Source organism: Chaetomium tenue, assembly GCF_020726465.1.
Source record: "Chaetomium tenue strain MPI-SDFR-AT-0079 chromosome Unknown F5144scaffold_4, whole genome shotgun sequence".
Lineage (NCBI taxonomy): Eukaryota > Fungi > Ascomycota > Sordariomycetes > Sordariales > Chaetomiaceae > Chaetomium > Chaetomium tenue.
This window is the reverse complement of record NW_027117332.1, coordinates 3,430,754-3,450,086: the sequence shown is the minus strand read 5'-3', so window position 1 is coordinate 3,450,086 and position 19,333 is coordinate 3,430,754. Positions and strand designations below refer to the sequence as shown.

The 19,333-nt window shown below is 55.3% G+C and overlaps 5 protein-coding genes across 5 annotated transcripts; 3 read left to right on the top strand and 2 right to left on the bottom strand.

The window, feature by feature from the left end:
* Nucleotides 1-1,429: 1,429 nt before the first annotated feature.
* Nucleotides 1,430-4,402, bottom strand: F5144DRAFT_630279 (uncharacterized protein; the record flags this gene model as incomplete). The annotated part of the gene is made up of 1 exon (XM_066792412.1): nt 1,430-4,402. The coding sequence occupies one exon, from the start codon at nt 4,400-4,402 to the stop codon at nt 1,430-1,432; it is 2,973 nt and encodes a 990-aa protein (XP_066643550.1).
* Nucleotides 4,403-4,751: 349 nt separating this feature from the next.
* F5144DRAFT_251280 (uncharacterized protein) lies at nt 4,752-5,970 on the bottom strand. Its single transcript, XM_066783452.1, has 2 exons — nt 5,024-5,970; nt 4,752-4,928 (listed from the first exon to the last, which is right to left on the bottom strand). Exon 1 carries the CDS (start codon nt 5,761-5,763, stop codon nt 5,098-5,100), a length of 666 nt encoding a protein of 221 aa, XP_066643549.1. The 5' UTR covers nt 5,764-5,970; the 3' UTR covers nt 4,752-4,928; nt 5,024-5,097.
* A 110-nt stretch (nt 5,971-6,080) lies between these two features.
* F5144DRAFT_512787 (uncharacterized protein) lies at nt 6,081-11,658 on the top strand. The gene is made up of 5 exons (XM_066786565.1): nt 6,081-6,361; nt 6,463-6,789; nt 6,845-10,376; nt 10,425-11,185; nt 11,249-11,658. The coding sequence occupies exons 2-5, from the start codon at nt 6,535-6,537 to the stop codon at nt 11,516-11,518; spliced, it is 4,818 nt and encodes a 1,605-aa protein (XP_066643548.1). The 5' UTR covers nt 6,081-6,361; nt 6,463-6,534; the 3' UTR covers nt 11,519-11,658.
* A 185-nt stretch (nt 11,659-11,843) lies between these two features.
* F5144DRAFT_612871 (uncharacterized protein) lies at nt 11,844-13,961 on the top strand. Its single transcript, XM_066791731.1, has one exon. It carries the CDS (start codon nt 12,099-12,101, stop codon nt 13,680-13,682), a length of 1,584 nt encoding a protein of 527 aa, XP_066643547.1. The 5' UTR covers nt 11,844-12,098; the 3' UTR covers nt 13,683-13,961.
* A 982-nt stretch (nt 13,962-14,943) lies between these two features.
* On the top strand, nt 14,944-19,158 carry F5144DRAFT_593183 (uncharacterized protein; the record flags this gene model as incomplete). Its single annotated transcript, XM_066790430.1, has 4 exons — nt 14,944-16,266; nt 16,402-17,355; nt 17,404-17,819; nt 18,273-19,158. The coding sequence occupies 4 exons, from the start codon at nt 14,944-14,946 to the stop codon at nt 19,156-19,158; spliced, it is 3,579 nt and encodes a 1,192-aa protein (XP_066643546.1).
* Between the last annotated feature and the right edge of the window lie 175 nt (nt 19,159-19,333).

Here is a 19,333-nt window from a genome sequence, read left to right as displayed (position 1 = left end):
GAACTTCCTTCATCCATCAACTACTGCACCACGAAACACACATTCACAACTATACCACCGCCACCAATTGGGCCTCTCTCTCTTACAAGGCGCTTTCAGTGGAAACCCACTAAAACACCACCGCCCAACCATCACCAATCACCCCCACAACCAAACACACAACCACACAACCACACAACCTACGCAATGTCCAACCCCACCGAAACCAAACAACCCGCCCCAGGCGACGCCATCGCCGACCTCGCCACATCCCTCCTTTCCTCCCCCAAACACTACCACCACCACCATCACCACCCCCATCCCACCGACACCACTACCACCAACCAAGACAGCGCCGCCGAGGACAGCGCCACCGAGCGCGCCATGTCGCACACCGGCGCCTGGAAGCCCGCCCTCGACCGCCGCCAGAGCTGGAGCGCCCAGGAGTATAAGCATGACTTACTCAAGCGCCAGTGCATGGGCGGCGGGGCGGGGAAGGAGGGGGGTGGGTTTAGTGAGGTTTAGTGTGGTTTAGTGGGGGGGGGGGGATGGTTTCTGTTGTCTTTTCTTCGATTCTATCTTTGTACTTTTTTTTTCTGGTTCTTTTTTGGGTTACTCTGAGTTTGGTCTCTTTTCGTTTCGGGTTTTCTTGTATTATTTTCTAGAGTCTATTGTTGCTGCTGTTTTCTTTCCTGTATCACGACTTTGGGGGGCGGTATATCTGATGGTCTCATCCAGGGCGTTGTGGTTTCGTTGTCTCTCGCTTTTGACGTTCTTTCTATGACACACTCGTTAGATGAGTGAGTGCCACTGGCATACGCAAACGACATGACGATATTTCTTTTGTTACGGTGGTACTGTCATGTTTACCGGCTGGGGCACGGATACGAGGGAGCATTATGGATTCCAGCTTAGGGGCCGCGAGGAACGCGCCTACGATCTTTAGAGTATCACACGCAAAATGAGAGACGAGATGCCCGAGCCTTAGAACCGATGTTGGGAGTGGTTGAACTTGAGCGGCGCTCCGTATTGGCGGCATTGAAGTTCGGCATCACAGTCCCTTACCATGGGACAGCATCACAGGGTCAACAAAAGGGTTGAGAGCAACACATAGCCAGTTGATATACACTCTCTAAAGAAGCAACGCGAACTGAACGACCCAAAACCCAAACCCTCCCAAATCCGTGGTACCCATGGTATGTATGTGCAGTCTGATCCGGCCCGTCATGTGTAAGCGAACGTGTGACGCCAGAATGCCCTTCCGACCCAACAAAGGAAAAGAACCGCAAAGCTCCGGGTCATGTCAAGTCCCAAGCCGAATGCTCCATGGTGCCTTGTGTGCGCCAACCGAAAAAAGAAAAACTCCAAAAGCAAACCAACAAAACCGAACAAGCAGAAAACACCAGCGCTGTTAGGGCCAGCAACCTCCTCCCACAACCCCCAGCCCAACTCAGAGACCCTTGGGCCCCTTACCATCAACACCGCCCTTCTTAAAGTACTCACTCACCACCCCAACCGAGTACGCGCTACCAGTCAAGCAGGCCGCCCCGATAGCAACCTTCTTCGGCAGGCTGCGCTTACCCTTCTTGTGCACATCGCCGGCAGCAGCACGCTCCTTCTTGGTGGCCGTATCAGCCGCCTCGTCCTGCTCGCGGGCCGCCGCCCGCTGCCGCCCCGCTGCAGGGGGCAGGTCGTAGTTGACAAAGCCCGTGGGGCTGGCGAAGCGGCCGGCCGCAACGCTGTAGTCGGCGTTGGGCTGCCCGCCCGTCATGTCGATGGGGTTGACGGCCGCGTTCGGTGCGGTCGTGGTCCCGTCGTGGACCTTGCGGAAGATGAGCACGTCGCCGCTGCCGGAGACGATCTCGAAGCCCTGGGCTTGGAGGGGTGCGAAGTGGGGGAAGAATTTGGCGGGGTTGGAGATGCGGAGGAGGACCTCGGCCGGGGTCAGCGCCGCGGTGCTGTCCGGGACGGTAGAGGTCATTTCGGCGGCCTCGACGCATTGCATGGTGGGGTCGTAGACTAGGATCTTGTAGAGCGCTGGTGCGGCGGAGTTAGCGGGTTTCGTGGAAGATTCGCTGGTTTCTTTGCCAAAGCGCTCCAGTGCGGGTTGGACGGCCCCGTCGGATGTCTTTTGCTCCGGGGAGAGAAGAGAGGAAGTGGCTTCCGATGTACCGGCCGGCCAGGATTTGGAAAAGTCCTCGGGGAAGTCACGTACGTAGTTGCCTGTTAGGGCTGCGGGCTCTTGACTGCGGCCGTTGTTGCTATCGGCCGGCGGTGAACTCCGGTCGGAGGCGCCTGAAACACTTGACTCGGCAGCAGCCCGAGCCATCAGTTCCTCAACCTTCTTGCGATACGGCGATTTTTCCTGCTCCTCGTTTGCCTGATCCTTTTGTGGGAGCGGCTGAGTCTCCGCATCCTCGTAAGTGAAAGCCTCGTGGTTAGCGAGATCTTGGGCCTCGGCGGCCTGTGCTTCCGCCGCATACTTGCCATCGGGCTCATGGCTGCGGAACGCCTGATACTTTTGAGCATCAGCCGGCTTCGCGGGAGCGGCGTTGCTGGTGGCATATTTCCCGTCGGGCTCATGGCTCCGGAATGCACCGTAGGTGGCCAGCTCACCCGAATCGGGCTTTTCCTTGACATAACTGGCAGCGTACTTTCCATCGGGCTCGTGGCTTCGGTATGCCTTGTAGGTGGCCAACTCGTTCGCATCAGGCTTCTCCTCGACGTAGTTGGCAGCGTACTTGCCATCGGGTTCGTGGCTCCGGAAAGCTCCATAGGTAGCCAACTCACTCAAATCGTACTCCTCCTTGGCATAGCTGGCGGCGTATTTTCCATCAGGCTCGTGGCTGCGGAACGCTTTATACTGCGACAGTTCCGCCTTGTCGTACTGCGGCTTCGTGTAGGATGCAGCGTATTTGCCATCAGGCTCGTGAGAGAAGAAGGGCTTGCGGTACTTGGCGAGTTCTGCCGCGTCGTACTCGGATTCAACGTGGTTCGCAGCGTACATACCATCCGGCTCATGAGCAAGAATGGGCTTGCTGTACGCCGCCAACTCTGCCGCGTCGGGGGCGTCGGTGTACGCGGCCGCATACTTGATTTCCGGTTCGTAGCTGCGAACGGCCTCGTATCTCTTCGACTCTCGAGTGGTCGCTGGAGCCTCTGATTCGAGTTTGTACTTGCCGTCCGGCTCATGGCTGCGGAAGGCCCCATACTTGCCGCGCTCTTCCTGGGTGAGCTGAGGCTCAGGCTCTAGCTTGTAGGCACCATCGGGCTCATGCGACCTGAAGGCACCATACTTGCCCAACTCCTCCGATTCCGCAGAAGAGGTTGCCTCGCCGGCCTCAACTTTGTACCTGCCGTCCGGTTCGTGACTGCGGACAGCCCCGTACTTGTCTAGCTCCTTTTGGCTTACCGGAGTCTCAGGCGTGAGCTTGTATTTGCCGTCGGGCTCGTGAGTTCTCACGGCACCGTACTTGCCGAGCTCATCCGACCCCACCACAGACTCAGACACGTTCTTGTACTTGCCGTCTGGCTCATGGGCTCTGACAGCACCATACTTGCCCAGCTCTTCCGGGTTTGCGGGAGATTCAGATTCGAGCTTGTACTTTCCGTCTGGCTCGTGGGCGCGGATAGGGCCGTACTTGGCCAGGTCCGCATGCTTGAGGGCCGGCTGCTCATCCGACGGCTTGCCGTCGGGTTCTTGGTATCTCACCGCGGTGTAGCGGTGCAAATCGGGATACTTGGGGGCGGATGTGGAAGCGATGGTGTCATTGCGGTGCCAACGGACGTCCTTGTTCTTTCCGCCGAGTGTGTCTAGCAGGGAAGGAGGTGTGCCGTAGTGGTTGACGATGGGCGACTTTGAAGACTTGTTGGGTACCCTGCGGTTGGTGATGGGGTCAATGACATAGTCCCCATCGGTTTTCCGCTGGCTTGGACGACCATTTTTCTTTGTTGACTGTCCTTGCCTATCACCGAATAGTAGATGTTCCAGAGGTGCCCTCTCGACGTCTTCGATGTTTTGGCCCGGACGAACGCCGTTTGGGTTATCCGGGGTTTGCCTTGGAGCAGCGTCCGTGTTAAGACACCGCCCTGTGGCATGGCGAGCCCTCCGGTCCAGAGCCCAGTAGGTGTGGAGGGCCCGTTTTAGTGTGGACTTGGCATCCTCGGCCAGAGCATGCTTGGCCAACGCTCGCCGGCGATAGAGGTTTTCGCAGTACTTCTGTGCGTTGGAATGATGGCGGGTGTAAATGTCCGGGCGGATGTAGGATTCCAAGTATGAGGCCAGTCGACCGAACTTGTAACCCCTGGTCTGCTGGCAATGGTGGTGGGGGGCGGCGCTGCTAAGCGAGCTGAGAGCCGCTGGGTGAATGGTTTTGGTGGGTCGACCCCGGCGGGCGAAAGTAGACGCAACTGACAACGACATGGTGATGGATGGGTCAGGGTATCATTGACATGCTCCTGGCGAGAACGGTGGCTATCTAATGTTCTTGCACCGTCGTTAGTCAATGCGAGGGGCGAAGAGAAGGGCATGCAACAATGACATCGTCAAGTTTCACCGACACGTGGGAACCAGTGGTCGACTTACATGCGAAAGTGCCGTTATTGGCCAAGACTGATGTCATGGAGGGAATCGGATATCGAACGGGAGTGGCTTCAATGATTACAAAAAAACGATGGTGTTGTAGAATAGGTTGCGGGAAGAAGGGAGAAAGACGGGCGGGAAGGGCCGAGGTAATAACTGCGCGTTTCGAGTTATTGACCTGGTGCGCCTCAAAGGTCAGCGATCGTGCGACTTCCAGGTCGGGAGACTTTGCCTAGAGATGATCGACCCTCCGTGCAGCCAGTGGGGTCTCCCTTTTGAGCCAACCGGTAGGCCGCTTTTCCCGGCTGGTTGGCTGTGATTCGACGGTTGCGGCTAATCGGCCTGGGAGACCCTACACATGTGGACCCTTTGTGGGCACTCAGCCACTGACGTCGCAGGCAGTTGCCAGGAAGGCTGCGGGGGACGCAACAACCCTTGAACTTTCGGCGGGGGTTCACTCACGATGGCATCGTTTCGGATGTCAGCTCGTCGGTCACAACGTGTCCAAAAAGTGGGAGAAGGAGGAGATTGACGGCTTATTTTATCCGTTTATCGAGTAGCTTTGAAATAGCCGCCGAGATTGAAACTTTCCAACCTCCCTCGAACCTACCTAGGTACCTACCGAGGTACCCGGCCGAAACAAACGACAGCAGGTGCACACGTCGGCAGGCCGAGTACAGTACCCAGGGCGCGGGACTCCAAACCTCTAAGCAAGCGGTGCCGTGCTTCACCATCACTATCAATGCAATTCCCCTCTCGTCAGGGGGGCCTAAGAACGAAGCATTTCCCCGCATTATATTCATGGGATTGAATCTCGGAATCAACCACAGCGAGGGCAGGCGACTCTCACGTCCAAGCCAGGGGTGGTCTTGTGCTCGCCAGGGGTTGCGAGGAAGGGCCCCACCTATGATGTCATTCTTCACGATTGCCAAGCAGAACATTGAAACCCCCCTCAGTGAGACAGCCAGCCAGTGCCAGCCTGCACAGTCCGAAGAGAAACAGACTGGACAAGTGTCGCCGGAATGAAGAAGTTTATTAGACCCCGACTGAATATCGACTGTACAGATAGAATAAAAAAATGCTGACTTCCATGTTTCTATCCCCTTTCTTTTATGCTCGGATTTGTCTCCTCGATTCTGACCTCCGTATGTCCCGTCTGAAACTCTGCAACTGCTGATCGTTGTGAAGTAGCACAAGATCATGCGATTAGCATACTGCTCGACTGCCCAACAAATCCCCAGGGCGACGGCATGTCATTTAAGTATTCCTCTAGGATGCTAAATGACTGGTTACTGCAGTAATCAAAGCAATGTAGAAGCATTTAGGCAGCGGGCTGGAAACAGAGTAAAGCCTCGTAATTAAGGCCACAAGTGGCATGGTCATCAAGAGTGTACCAATGTGTAACTTACACGTCATGTTCAGTGTAATCGTATTGCCCCACATCACGTGCTCGTATGTACATCGGTACTTTTGCAGAGCTTGGACGTTCTTGCGACCCCGCCAAAATGTTCCAGGTTGCCGCATCAGTCACGCCGGCCGGGCCCGTTAAAAGGACAAGGCTATCGGAGCTGACCTCCCGTGCGATAGTTGACTTGCAGCAGGCTGCGGTTCCTCGGCCTCTACGTGATTTAACAATTGCTTCCCTGCTATTACGGTACATTGCCAACGTCATCTCAATTCTTTATCGACACTCAAGGGACCCTCAAGAACCCGCACCAGACGTCTAGCATTCCACATGCATCAAGTTAGGGCTTTGTCAAAGCATATCACGGGTCGCGCAAGAATCACAGACATATAAAAGTAGGCGTTCTCCGTTCTGTTCTTCTCTGCCTCGTTCCTCTTCTACGCTCCTCACCCTTCGGACGTATCCCAAAATACTGACCAGCATGATCCGTCAACAGAAACCTTTGGCCTGACCTTCTCTACTGCCCCTCGACATCCCCTTTGACGGTCCGATGCTTTAATTCACAACAATGTCCTTCCCCGACAAGACCAAAGCTGCGGGGGGCCGCTTCGGCGGCTTCTCGACCTCGTCGACAACCCTCTCATACCTAGCCCCGCCTCCCGACTTTTCTGCCATACCACAGGAAGTCGTGGTACCATTCAAGAATCTTTCGAAGAAAGCTAGCACCACAAAAGAAAAGGCATTACAAGACATCCTTTCCTACGTCCAGAGTCTTGGGCCAGACGCTGGGCAAGCTGTTGAGGGGGCGGTAATAGACGCATATGTTCGTTGTCAGAGCTAACCCCCTTTTTACGAACACATCCCTAACGATTGTCTAGATTGAGCTCTACCCCCGACTATCGATCGACGACTCTGCCAGAGTACGAGAACTTTCCCACCAGCTACTTTTCCAACTCTTGAATGCGGCGAAGAAACGCATGGCCAAGAAACTGCCGGCCTTCGTGGGCCCATGGCTCGCAGGGACCTTCGACAGAGATAAGCGTGTTCTACGTGCTGCCACCGACGCATTGGGTCCTTTCCTACAAACAAAGGAGAAAGAGGAAGCATTTTGGAAGGCCGTGCAAACCAGGGCCCTCGAATTCGCGATCGAGGTCATCAAAGAGACCCCAGACACGCTAAGCGACGAAAGGTCGACCACGAAGCAAGACTCTGACGCCAAATACCACCGGGCCGTTAGTACCAGCCTCTACTTGGCCTTGCATCTGATAAGAAAGGGAGACATCGACTTGCTCCAGGGCGGTTTGGCCGATTATTTGCAGGTGGATGCACTTTGGACCTTGTCGAAAGCAGATGACGGGTTTGTTCGGAGAGCCTTCTATCAATTTCTTCGCGCGATCCTCGAGGCCAAGCCCGAAATTCTCCAACTCCGATTACAATCGATTGGGAAGGCGCTCGTTGCGGACAGCATGAAGAGCGGCCAGGTCGGATCGGCAACCGAGCTTCTGGACGTCTTGACGGCCTTGACAAAGCAGTTTCCTCAGGTTTGGGGCACCCAGAAGCATCCTTTACAGCGGATGCAGCAATTCATCGCTCAGGGCTCCCAAGGCGGTGCGGAAAAATACTGGCAGTCCTTGGAGCGTCTTCTCCAGGCCTTCCCAGAGAGCACGCCTTCCCTGGAGGTCGTGTCAAGCTTCCTCGGCTCCATGCGGAGAGGGATTGCGGATAGGCTTGAGACTCGTTCGGGCCGATACCAGGCCTTCCAATCCTATGCTCAGGTGTTCGAGATATTCCTCCGTCAATCGCCTTTACCATCAAGTTTCCTCGAGGAAAACCTGTCCAATATCATCCGGCAGTATCTTCATCCCACGCCCGAGTCTTCTGTGCCATCTCCACAGCGGCCCGAGCCTCTATCAGAGGCTTGGGCGATGGTGTCCCAACATTCTGACGAAAGCACACGCGGGGCATTAGCCGATGAATGGCAAAAGTTGGGCAACGCTGTGCTTTCTCGCATGTCCAACGCTCTACCCGAGGTGTCTGAAGGGTATCAGAAGTCGCAAGTCGCCATTTCCTCCGAAGGCGAGCGCTGGTTTGCGTTAGCGGCCAGCGCCTTGTCCCGTGAGGGTGATAACAGCCTGCCGCTATCCGCTGCGGTCACGGCAGCTTCAGCGGAAATCCTACACGGTGCCCTTGGTCTGTTGACTAGGAGGAACTTCAAGCCCTATGGAGCTGCCGCTGTCATCCAGTCCGCGTTCAGACATTGCCCTCGCTTGTGTGCCGACAACAACTTGCTGTCCCTTCTGTATCCGCCGGGCAAGGCCGAAATGTATGATGTGATTGCAGCCTCCCCCTCCCTGCCATATCTAGTCTCAGATCTGAATACTATTCAGGGAGACGCGGATAACCGCTTTGGGAGCATTTGGACGTCGCTTGCTAGGGCAGCCGTTGAGCTCTCTGATCGCGCATTGGCCATATCAGCTGTTAGAGTACTCATCGGGGTGCCCTCCGTCGCCACGTATGCGCAGGATCTCCCTGCTCTCCAGGAGTTCCTAGTCACTGCGTGGAATGAGTATGCTAAGGGTGGGGGCTTGCCTGCTCTCAAAGACATCTGCGAGGCCACTTTGTCCTACGACACTCTCACGAAGGAATCTTGGACAGCTATTGCAGCTGACATCGTCTCCCACTTGGAAGTGCCAGAAACAACCCGGTCGGCTCTTGTGACACTCGAGCTTGCCCTTAAGAAAAGGCCCGAGCTCTTCCAAGCAAACGACGACTTGCATGTGCGGTTGGTTACTGGCCTTCTCGCATTGACCGAGCTCTCCGATGCTGGGCTATCTGAAAAGGCGAAGAAATTAAAGTTGCTGCTTAACGAGCAACCGACCGGACAAAGTCCCGTCGCTAGGATTCTAGAGAACCATCTCAGTGAAGCTGGTCCTGCTTCTCTTGAGGTACACACCCTTGTCCAACAAGCCCTGGCCGCTCTCAAATCCGGGGCTGTGCCGGCAGAGGATATCTTCCCGAGTTCAACGGTGTGGATGAACGAGCTTGGTTGCTTTCTCACGCGGCCTCCAAATCCATCTTTGTCATTGGCGAGCAGCATGGGAGGCGCATACTTCCTGGTACAAGGGAATCCGAACGCAACAACGCCCGTACCTGGTCGGGACAGCAGCGGGCGCTCCATTCCCGCCAGGATGGCTCTGTTCACGGCCAAACTTCTATCGTCTGGCGTTCAGTTGTCCTCCGTACCACCAGAGTTCCAACTGGAGCTTGTCTACCTCCTCTGTCTTACAGAAGCTATCGTTGGAGACCAGCTGTCAGCTGGGCAAGCAGCCGGCTTGTGGAGCGGTGGGTCGGAAACCGAAGCGGACGTGCAAGAATTCTGCGACCTGAGTTCAGCGGCAGTCCGCGCCGTCGTTGCCGACTGTGGGAACTGGGCAGACTGGAACATGTCCGGTGATTCCTTGGTGGAGCGCTTGATCAACTTCATGCTCCACGCAAGCATTGGCCTGAGCCCGCCTACGTTCTACGCCGCCAAGTGTCTGAGTTCCCTTCTCCAGCTTCTAGTCCAAACCCACGGTGGCACGCCAGCCATACTCGAGGAGTGGCTCGTCAAACTGGGGGTAATGAGGGCTGCGCCGAACACCACCCTGATCACGGCTGCCTTCCTTACCGGGTTTGGTGAGGCGCTGGCATCATCCAAGGTAACCGCAACGCTATGTGCTCGTCTCATCAGCGAGATACCAGGCTTCCCCGCGTTCTCAGACCGGTTCCCTCGCGCTCTTCCGTCCCTGGTGTTACTCAACCTTTGCCTCGATGTGTACGAGGCCGGTGAAGTGCCGGTCGAGACCCGAAAACAGGTTCTTGCCCTTCAGCAGTTTACCAAGTGGGCAAGTGTGCCAGAGGAGCTGGGGTATCGACCCGCTGCTGAAACCTGCAGGGCCATCGCTCGTATTCTTCCCGGCACGAAGGATACGTATGGTTCATACTGGGATCAAGCCATCAACTACTGCATTTGGCTATGGAACAGGGTCCCTGAAGATTCTACGGTGGAACGACTGCCGTACCTGTACGCTTCGCTAAAGTTGATTCGGGCGCTTCATGCCGTCGAGGAACCCAACGACGACCTTGAAGAGGCCCTCTCCAACCATCGGGAGGCCGAAGTGGCTGGACTAATTGCGCTTCTCGGTCTTCCGCGTGAGTCAACCGCAAGCCAGCCAAGCCAGCTTGTCGATTCGCTCCTTGCGCGAACCGTGAGCAAGATTTCCAACGTGCGGCTCGAGGATCTTGATGATATTTACGAAGCCGTGGCTTCCGAGTCCCGGGAGATACAGAGGGCGGCGTTTGGCTTGCTCCACAAGGCTCTGCCTGCCGCACAGGAGGATATCAACATCTCTGTTGTGATAGACAAGAAAGGTAACTATCATTCACCGACGAAGAAGAGAGACATGCTAACGTCACTAGCCGCCAATCTGCCGGACGAATTACTGTCACTACTTCTCAACGCCCCCAACCCCGATGACTATACCGACGAAGACCTTGCTCAGTTCCCAGTCAGCATCCGCTCATACTTGTTGGCCTGGCATCTGGTGTTCGATGCCTACAGCAAAGCTTCCTTCAGAGTCCGCAGCGACTACACGGACAATCTCAAGAGCGGCCGGCATCTCGATCCTTTACTTCACTTCCTCGTCGACGTTCTCGGGCATGCTCTTGCCCGGGCGCTTGACCTCGACAAGGAAGGTTTCACGGCGGAGCACATCGTTTCCTACAGCATCGACCTTGCTGAGTCAGAACCAGCAGAGCGTGACATGAATTGGCTGCTGATCCATCTCTTCTACCTCATCCTCAAATACATCCCCGGTTTGTTCAAAATGTGGTACCTTGAGTGCCCTTCAAAGCAAACCAAAAACACCGTTCAGACCTGGATGCAGAGGTTCTTTTCGCCGCTCGTCATTGCGGATGCGTTGGATGAAGTGATCGAATGGTCCTCGAAGCAGGAGAAAACAGACGACGATACGGAAGAGGTCATCGTCAAGGTCAGCAAGGCAGCGCGGGAGATCAGTGCCGGGTACCCAGTCGATGACGACGCTGCCACGATCTCCCTGCGTGTTCCCACGTCATACCCGCTAGACCCAGTTGATGTGGTTAGTGTGAAGCGGGTCGCGGTCAAGGAGGACAAGTGGCAGTCATGGCTGAAGGCAACCAAGGCCGTGATCATGTTCGGGGTAAGCATCCTTTCTTGCTCGATACGATACCATATTTTGTTCTATACTAACTGTATCCTACAGAACTTTAGCCTCGTCGATGGACTAATGGCATTCCGCCGCAACATCTCGCTGGCTCTCAAGGATCAGGAAGAATGTGCCATCTGCTATTCGATCATCGCACAGGACAAGACGCTACCGGATAAGAAGTGTGGGACGTGCAATCACTTCTTCCACAAGGTATGCCTGTACAAGTGGTTCCAGAACAGCGGGCGGAACACGTGCCCGCTGTGCCGGAATTCGATTGAGTATCTGGGGTCAGATATAAAAAGGAGGAGACCGGAGCACGAGTAGAAGTGTGGTTGCATGGATTTCATACAAAAGCATGCCGGGGGGTTATAGATATTACAGCGAGACCATTCGTCATTGTGCTTGTATATACCACCGATAGACCTTTCGCCTGCCCTTACAATCTGTCGATAATCGACAACCCCTTCAGTACCGTGGTGAACCAATGCTCCGAGTCTGTGGCATAGCCGAGACCACGAATGGTAGATAATTACCCAAGCTTACCGTCCGGACTATTTCCCCAATTCATGATCACCACAGTCTCCATATAGCCACGCCGTCCAACCAATACCACGTCGTCGGCTACCTTCGTAGTATCTTCACACCGAGCATCCAAACCCCGCGGCGGGAAAATCCCACAAATCTTCCGTCGAGTTGTATTAGCCGTGGACCGCTTCTAGGTTGCATGCGGGGATCTCATACGACATTATCCATCTAAGGATCCGTCGTGTTGATTTCTGACTTCCTGGGTTTACAACTCTTTCTTGGTCAACCACAAAGTACCGTACCTGGTACATGAACTGGTGATCCAAACACCTAGTTACTTCCACTCAGTCTCGTGAACTCCGAATTCTCGGCTGTCGTAATGAAGCTTATACTTCTCTCAACAAGCTGTGTGTTGGCAGCTGCCGCGACAGTAGGTCGGGCAAAATGCGCATCAGTTCACTCGCTCAGCAAAGCACCAGCTTCAGCCATCTCCCAGCCCCATGTGCCTCAATTTGTGAGCTACTCTTTCGAGCCGGCCTTTTGGACTGAGTTCTTCGGCGAGCCGGATTCTCCCAGAGATTTGACCTTCAGTCTCCTCAATCATCTACATGAGCGCGGAGCTAGACCGATCATCCGTGCAGGGGGCATCACAATGGATAGCATGGTGTTTGACTCCAGCCAGAAACTGTCCGTAGTGCGCACAGAGAACGAGAAAGGGGGGATCTACAGAACGACCGTAGGCCCGGCGTTTTACCAACAGTGGGATAACTTCCCCGAGGGCACAACCTTCGTGTCAACGCTCAACTTTGGCAACAACTCAGTCACCATTGCGCGGGATCTCGCGGCAGCGTCATACCAACTCCAGCGAGACAAGATCACGTACTACGAGCTAGGGAACGAACCAACCAACTACCCTACCAGCCGCTGGAACGCGAGCACCAAGGCCTACATCGCCCAATGGCAGGCCTTCACCGCCCAGATCGACGCCGTCATCTCCAACGACAGCCACGGCCGCTGGTGGGCATCCAGCGCCACCACTGACATCACACCCCTCAAAGTCCGCCCCAGCGACCTCATCCCCGCGGGCGTCAACTCGACCGGCCAAGTCGGGCTCTACTCCATCCACTCGTACGCCTTCGCCACCTGCAACCCAGCCCGCGCCGCGCGCGCCACCATCCCCAACATCCTCAACCACACGGACCTCGTCCGCTACGCCGACGACGAGATCTACCCGTCCGCGCGCGCCGCCATGGCCGCCGGCGCCCGCTGGGTCGTCGGCGAGTTCAACTCGATCGCCTGCAGCGGCAAGCCCAACGTGTCGGATACCTTTGCGCAGGCACTGTGGACGGCGGATGTGGAGTTGTTGTACGCGGTGCGGAATGCCTCGAGTGTGCACCTGCACCAGGGCGCGACGCTGGCGTTTCAGAGTGATCAGCAGTTGAATACCCCCGGGGATGATGGGAGTCCGGGGTTTAGTAGTTATTCGTTGCTGTATCCGGTGGATTCGACGAAGCGTGGGGAGGCGAGGGTGTTGCCGGTGTTTGTGTCGCAGTTGTTGGTGGTGGAGGCGTTGGCGGAGGGGGGGAGGATCGCGGCGTTGGGGACGCCCGCGGGGTTGGAGGAGCGGGGGTTTTCGGCGTATGCGGTTTTTGATGGGAGGGGGGAGAGGTTGGTGAAGTTGGTTATCTTGAACATGAAGCCGTATTACGCGGGGCAGGAGGCAGCTCCGTCGACGCTGTCTTTGGATATTGGGAAGCATGGCGGGGCTACGGTCAAGCGCATGACGGCTCCTTTTGTGGATGAGAAGGACGCTGCGAAGGTTACGTGGGCGGGTCAGTCGTTCAGGAACGGGAAGGCTGTTGGTGAGGTGGCCGTGGAGCGTCTCGAGCGGGATCAGAGGGTCACGGTGAGGGACAGCGAGGCGGTCCTTGTCACGTTCGAGGGGGCCGGTTTGGAGCTTTGATTGTGCCATGGCCCGGATCATGTCACCGATAACTCTTTACGGACAATAATGATACACACAAGTACCGGGTTCAATCAGAATAATAGCCCCTTTGCTCTCGGAGCCACGTCGTTGCCCCGAAGATGATGCCCGGGAATCTGCATTCAGCAAATGACCGTGTCTCTGGAGTCTGGACACCAATCTTTGATCACGAGGTTATCCCCGAACGTCAAACCCGGGTCAGAAATGCAAAGAACAAGTATGTATGCACGTCCATATCGGCTGGGGCGATTAAACGCGGGAAACTGCAGGAGATGACACAGAGAGATACTGAGGCTGCGAGGCAAGCGGGCCGCGATCCAATGGTATTGGTAGCTGAGCCACGACCGTTTGCTTCTATCATTTCCAACGCCACCTCGAATGAGAAAAGCGGTAAAATTGACGGGAAGGCACCGAGGCACCCTTGGAAGCTGCCGCTGATCGGCGTGACGTGTCTGGAAGTGGGCTCAAAGATCCAAAATAGGAAGTCACGGCCCCCTTGAGGATGGTGACGCTAACGATGCCTGCCTGCAAGTAGCCCGTAATGGGCCTCTCCCGGCTCTCGCTGCCCAAAAGGTACAACACGAAAGGCTTGAATCCTCGCAAGTTTGATCGAAGGCGTTTGGCCTTAGTGGCCCAGAACTACGGCAAGCCCTGTTGGCTTCATATCCGTCCCGTCCCGTCCCGTCATGACCATTATCCGACTTACAGATCCGGGTTGGGATGCTTCAATTCGGTCTCACCTTCCCGATGAATCCATGTCATTCCATCTTGCTGCTCACGAGGGCATCGCCAATCTTCAGAAACTGGAACTGCATCAACCCGGCGGTATGGCGGGCGGCTTACCACAGCCGCGGGGGGATTCTTGGACATCGCAAACAACGTGTGTCCAATACCATTGGAAACAACTCAAACAGGCGGATGAAAAAGAATGGACAAACGGGCATGGAGGAGCAGCTTTTCGTCGGAAATGTCCCGTGTTCTAATCAATTGTATCCAAGCAACCAGCTTCCAAGGTTTCTCCGCAAGAAACGGCCACAACATCAATATCCTGTTTCTTTCACATTACCGCTAAACCCCTTGCCTCCGCTCTCCTTGCCACGTCTTGTCGTTTAGGTACCTATGTACTTTTTTAGTGTTCTCAATTGCTCTTTCCTTCTCATCTTTACTGACCACCCTTCTCCCATCCAGCACTATCATCAACCTCGACTCACTTCTCGATTACCTTAAACCACACCTTGCCATGGCTAGCAGCGAACTGCTTCGCCCAGCGTTGGGCCAGGCCGCCCAACTCGGAGCCCTCTACGATGCCCGTAGCGACACTTTCGTTTCTCGGCCGCGCTCGCTGTTCAAGCAGGGGCCTCCTGCGGATGCCGTGGATATTCGCTCTTGCCGCTCAACAGATGTCCGCACTGTCGAAGTCCGCACCTTCAAGGAGAGGTGCGCACAGCTCGGGGTCGACGTCGAGCTTGGAGCCAGTATCCTTGCCGGGCTCGTCCATGTTGGCGGATGCGCTCGGTACCTCGCCTCGCCCAACACCATCCGCGGTGCTCATACATCCTTGAGGTACAATGTCACCACCGTTGATGAGGGGCTCAATCTCGCTGCTCCCGGAATCAGGGAACAATTCGCCTTCGCTACCCTAGACACTGACATCGCTACCCATGTGGTAATCGGCGTCCGCTGGGGTGCCAACTACATTGTTTGCCCCAACAGCCTGGGGGACACGGCGTCTGACAAGACAACGGGGGCCTTGGCTATCCAGCAACTTGGCCAAATACTGAGTCGTGCCACCCCTGACTGGTTGGAAGAACCGGTTGTTACCCCTGAGGAACAGTACGGCTTTGGCTGGTCCGAGCTGTCAGTTTTTGGCGACCTCCTCGCAGAGAACAAGGCAATCTCTGACAACGCGCGCTTTCAAACACCTCGGAACTTGATCAAAGGTCTTCACCAACGGATCTCTACCACAAACGACGCCAAGGGCACGCCAATCCAGTACACCCTTCTACCCTTGACCTTTTTGGGTTACTTTCACCTGTTGAATGTCCGGATCAATCTCACCGTGTACCCATCCAACCCGGATAGTTTGGAGCGCTTCATGCAACATTTTGATGACGCCCACACTGCGAGCGCAACGCTTCAGCGCTATGTGTCGAGATGTCAACGATACTCAAACGTGGTTCCTTCCAATCACATCCGAGACGTCAACAAACAACTTCATGCATTCATCGCTGCCAACAAGGCACTGAGAGTGGCACTGGGAAGAGTCCTACGGGAGCTCCGTTCCACTGGCGTCAACCCTGACCGTCTTGGGCAACTTCTTGGTGACTTCCACGCCCGGGAGACCCCATCATTCGAGATTCGCTCCCTGGCCACATTCACAGCCAAGATGGATTTTGTGAAAGGAATCTTGGATGAAGGGGCGCAATATGTTGGGTTCAAAGGCCACCGGTTAGATTTCTTGCTTGCGCAAAACCGTCATGACGATGTCTACATTCTCTATTTCACCGACGCTGTGCGGAAGAAAGTCGGAAATTTGGGCCGACACTCGAAACCTGTTTTCCGAGTTGCTCAAGGATGATCACCGTCCAAAGATGGTCGTGGCCGTCGATTGCGATGCGCTTGGCCAGTCTCTGGAGAAGCCTTACATCTGTCATCGTTGTCATGGCCGAGTGTTCGTCGAAGACCTCCTTGAACATAGGAAGGTCTTAGCAGTCAACTGTGTCATGCAATACAACACTGGGTCCCTCGACGCCACACTCACCAGCAAGCCTTTGCAACGCCGCGCTGTTCGGATTCCGTGTCCTCATTTTCCCTGCGACAAACGCTACCCTGCAATTGGATCTGTGCCACTTGCCAGTCGCCAGTCGAGTACGGCTACGTTGACGAACAGCTGTATTGCGACTGCGGGGCCACCCCGTTCGATTGCTGGACCTTCAAGTGTAATGATCCTACCCATGAATCAACATGGGCGAGTTATGACAAGCAGGTGCTCCACGGACGGCTCAAGGACCTCGAACCCTTTGAGGACCTCAACATCCTGATTCTCGGAGAAACTGGTGTCGGCAAATCAACTTGGATCAACGCCTTCGTTAATTACCTTACCTACGACTCCCTCGATGATGCAATGCAGGCTGGAAGACTAGAGTGCTTAATCCCATGCTCCTTCAGCACGCAGCTGAAGGACCCCAACGACCCACGGGGCAAATTCGTTCAGGAGGACATCAAAATCGGGAAGAGCCAGTTTGAGAACGATGGAGCGCGCGGCCAGTCCGCTACCCAATGCACAGCGGTGTACGGCGTGACCATCGGCAAGACTCGGGTCCGCCTCATCGACACCCCGGGAATCGGAGACACGAGAGGCCTAGAGCAAGACAACCGGAATATGGCCGACATTCTGAAGGTCCTCCGCAGCTATGACAAGCTCCATGGCATCCTGGTCTTGCTGAAGCCCAACGCTGCGCGCCTAACTGTCATGTTCAGGTTTTGTATCAAACAGCTTCTCACCCAACTGCACCGTAACGCGGCCAACAACATTGTTTTTGGCTTCACCAATACCCGGGGTTCAAATTACACACCAGGCGACACTTTCAAGCCCCTGGAAGCCCTTTTAGCGGAATACAAGCAAGTGCATATGGGACTATTCGAGCACAACGTCTACTGCTTCGACTCGGAGAGCTTTCGGTACCTCGCTGCCCGCTAGAAGGGTATCGACATGGGCCTTGTGGAAGACAACATGCGTAGTTGGAGCCGCTCCGTGTCAGAGTCCAAGCGTCTCTTGAAGCACATCCGAGGCCTCACTCCTCACCAGGTCCGAAGCACCATCAACCTCAACGAGACCCGCGACATGATTGTGAAGTTGACGGAGCCGATGGCCTTGATCGCTCAAAAGATCCAGAGCAGCATCGCAGTCAACAATGATCAGGTCAAGATGTTGCACAACGCAGAGCTGTCCCGCAGCGAACTTGAGAAGAGTCTCTACGTTCAGCGCGAGACGGTTGAGTCGTACGAAGTGGGCAAACCCCGCACGGTGTGCACGCATGGAGATTGCGTTGAGGTCTGGAACGATTTTGCTGGCCGCGATGAGACAGTGATCGTGTACAAGACGATGTGCCACAGGTGTCACGGTTATGGCCGCATGCAGCCGGCCGGCGGGGTACGCTGGCAGTACCCCGGTCCAATCATTGCGTACGAACGCACAGCCAATGAAGGAACAGTCCCGTTGCTCATAAAGGGCCGTGCCAAGGGAATGAGCAGGTGCTCATTCTGCTCGTTAAGGGAACTGTGAGCACCCTGAGCACCTTGTGCTCAGGATGCTCAGAGCTGAGGCCCTGAGCACTCTGAGCACCCTTAGATAGCTAGTATATAGTCACTCGTTCTGGAGAGCTCTGGGAGTTCTCCAGTTAGCAATCACAACTACAGTTCACTACAAGCTCGCAAGCCTACTGTTGAGACAAGTCTATTGTTGTGCACCCTTTGGCTGCACCGAACCTAAGCATCCTTTGCAGAGATTACCTTCACCAAAGCTGAACCCTAACAGGATAGGATCCTGGAGTAGGTTCGTCACAACAGGCCATGCTACCTCGGCAGCGAAGTGAAGCGTAATCAGAAGGGGGACCCGGAACTCAAGAGATGCTGCGCCATGGATGGCAACGGGTTCTGTTCGGGATGCAGCCACAACTACTTGGATCACATGCACATCTATTATGATTACCGGTCCCTGATTTACCGGCATGAAAATAAAAATGTGAGCCAAGAGCTAATCAAGCACGCCTCAGACATTGAGCTCCAGCAAGAGGCTATCCGGCTCAGGCAGACGGCCATCGCGGAGTTCAGGGTCGAACATGCGCAGGTCCAAGAAGCCGCCATTCAGTTTGGCTTCTTTCTGAAGCGCCACGCGATCGAACCATACAATGACGCCACGATAGAATATGTCGACCACCTCATTCAACAAGAAAAGCTCAAAGTCAAAAGCGGCGGAAAGAAACAGGCGCTCAGCATCCTGGAGAAATACAAGGCCGAGCACCTGCAGAAAGTGGAAGCTCTGACTCGGGCCATGGAGCGCGGCGACACCGACATGGTTCTCGACGACCAAGGGGCGCGTCAGCTTATCGACAGTCTTTATGGTCTGCCCCATTTCGGCAAAGACCTGCAAAAGATTGTCCAAGTCAATGAGATGGCAGCGGACGCAGTCTTCAGGGAGAAGTCCTGTAATGTCTCGGCTGGTCGGCACTGGGGCCGAAAGGAACGTCAGCGTAACCGCCCGAGGAGTGTCCGGGGCCAGCCGGACAAGCCGTTCTCACCCCCGGTAGCGCCGAGCCCGGCGACGACGGGCCAGATCACAGCTCCCAGGGGGGATGCTGCGGGTCCCCTTAACCAGCCCCGGGGTGAGTGGGACACATACGTTCGCGGGGCGACAGCGAAGGTTATTGGGTATTTTTCTTCAAGATGGCGTTAATCAATGACATGAAGGAGATACCATTCGTGTTTTCTCGGCTTCTCCCTTTCCTCCTTTACTTCTTCCTGCTTCTTTTTCCGACTTATCTTCCTAATTTTATCCACCCATTTTCTTTCCTGTCCAGATTCGCATGGCGCCAGAATGTATTGCGCATGGCAAAACTATCTTGTATTTG

Coding starts and splice junctions, on each gene's coding strand:
- F5144DRAFT_251280 (XM_066783452.1), bottom strand. CDS start 5,763: ATGATCTTGTGCTACTTCACAACGATCAGCAGTTGCAGAGTTTCAGAC.
- F5144DRAFT_512787 (XM_066786565.1), top strand. CDS start 6,535: ATGTCCTTCCCCGACAAGACCAAAGCTGCGGGGGGCCGCTTCGGCGGC. Junction 10,377..10,424: donor TGTTGTGATAGACAAGAAAG/GTAACTATCATT, acceptor TAACGTCACTAG/CCGCCAATCTGCCGGACGAA. Junction 11,186..11,248: donor AGGCCGTGATCATGTTCGGG/GTAAGCATCCTT, acceptor TGTATCCTACAG/AACTTTAGCCTCGTCGATGG.
- F5144DRAFT_612871 (XM_066791731.1), top strand. CDS start 12,099: ATGAAGCTTATACTTCTCTCAACAAGCTGTGTGTTGGCAGCTGCCGCG.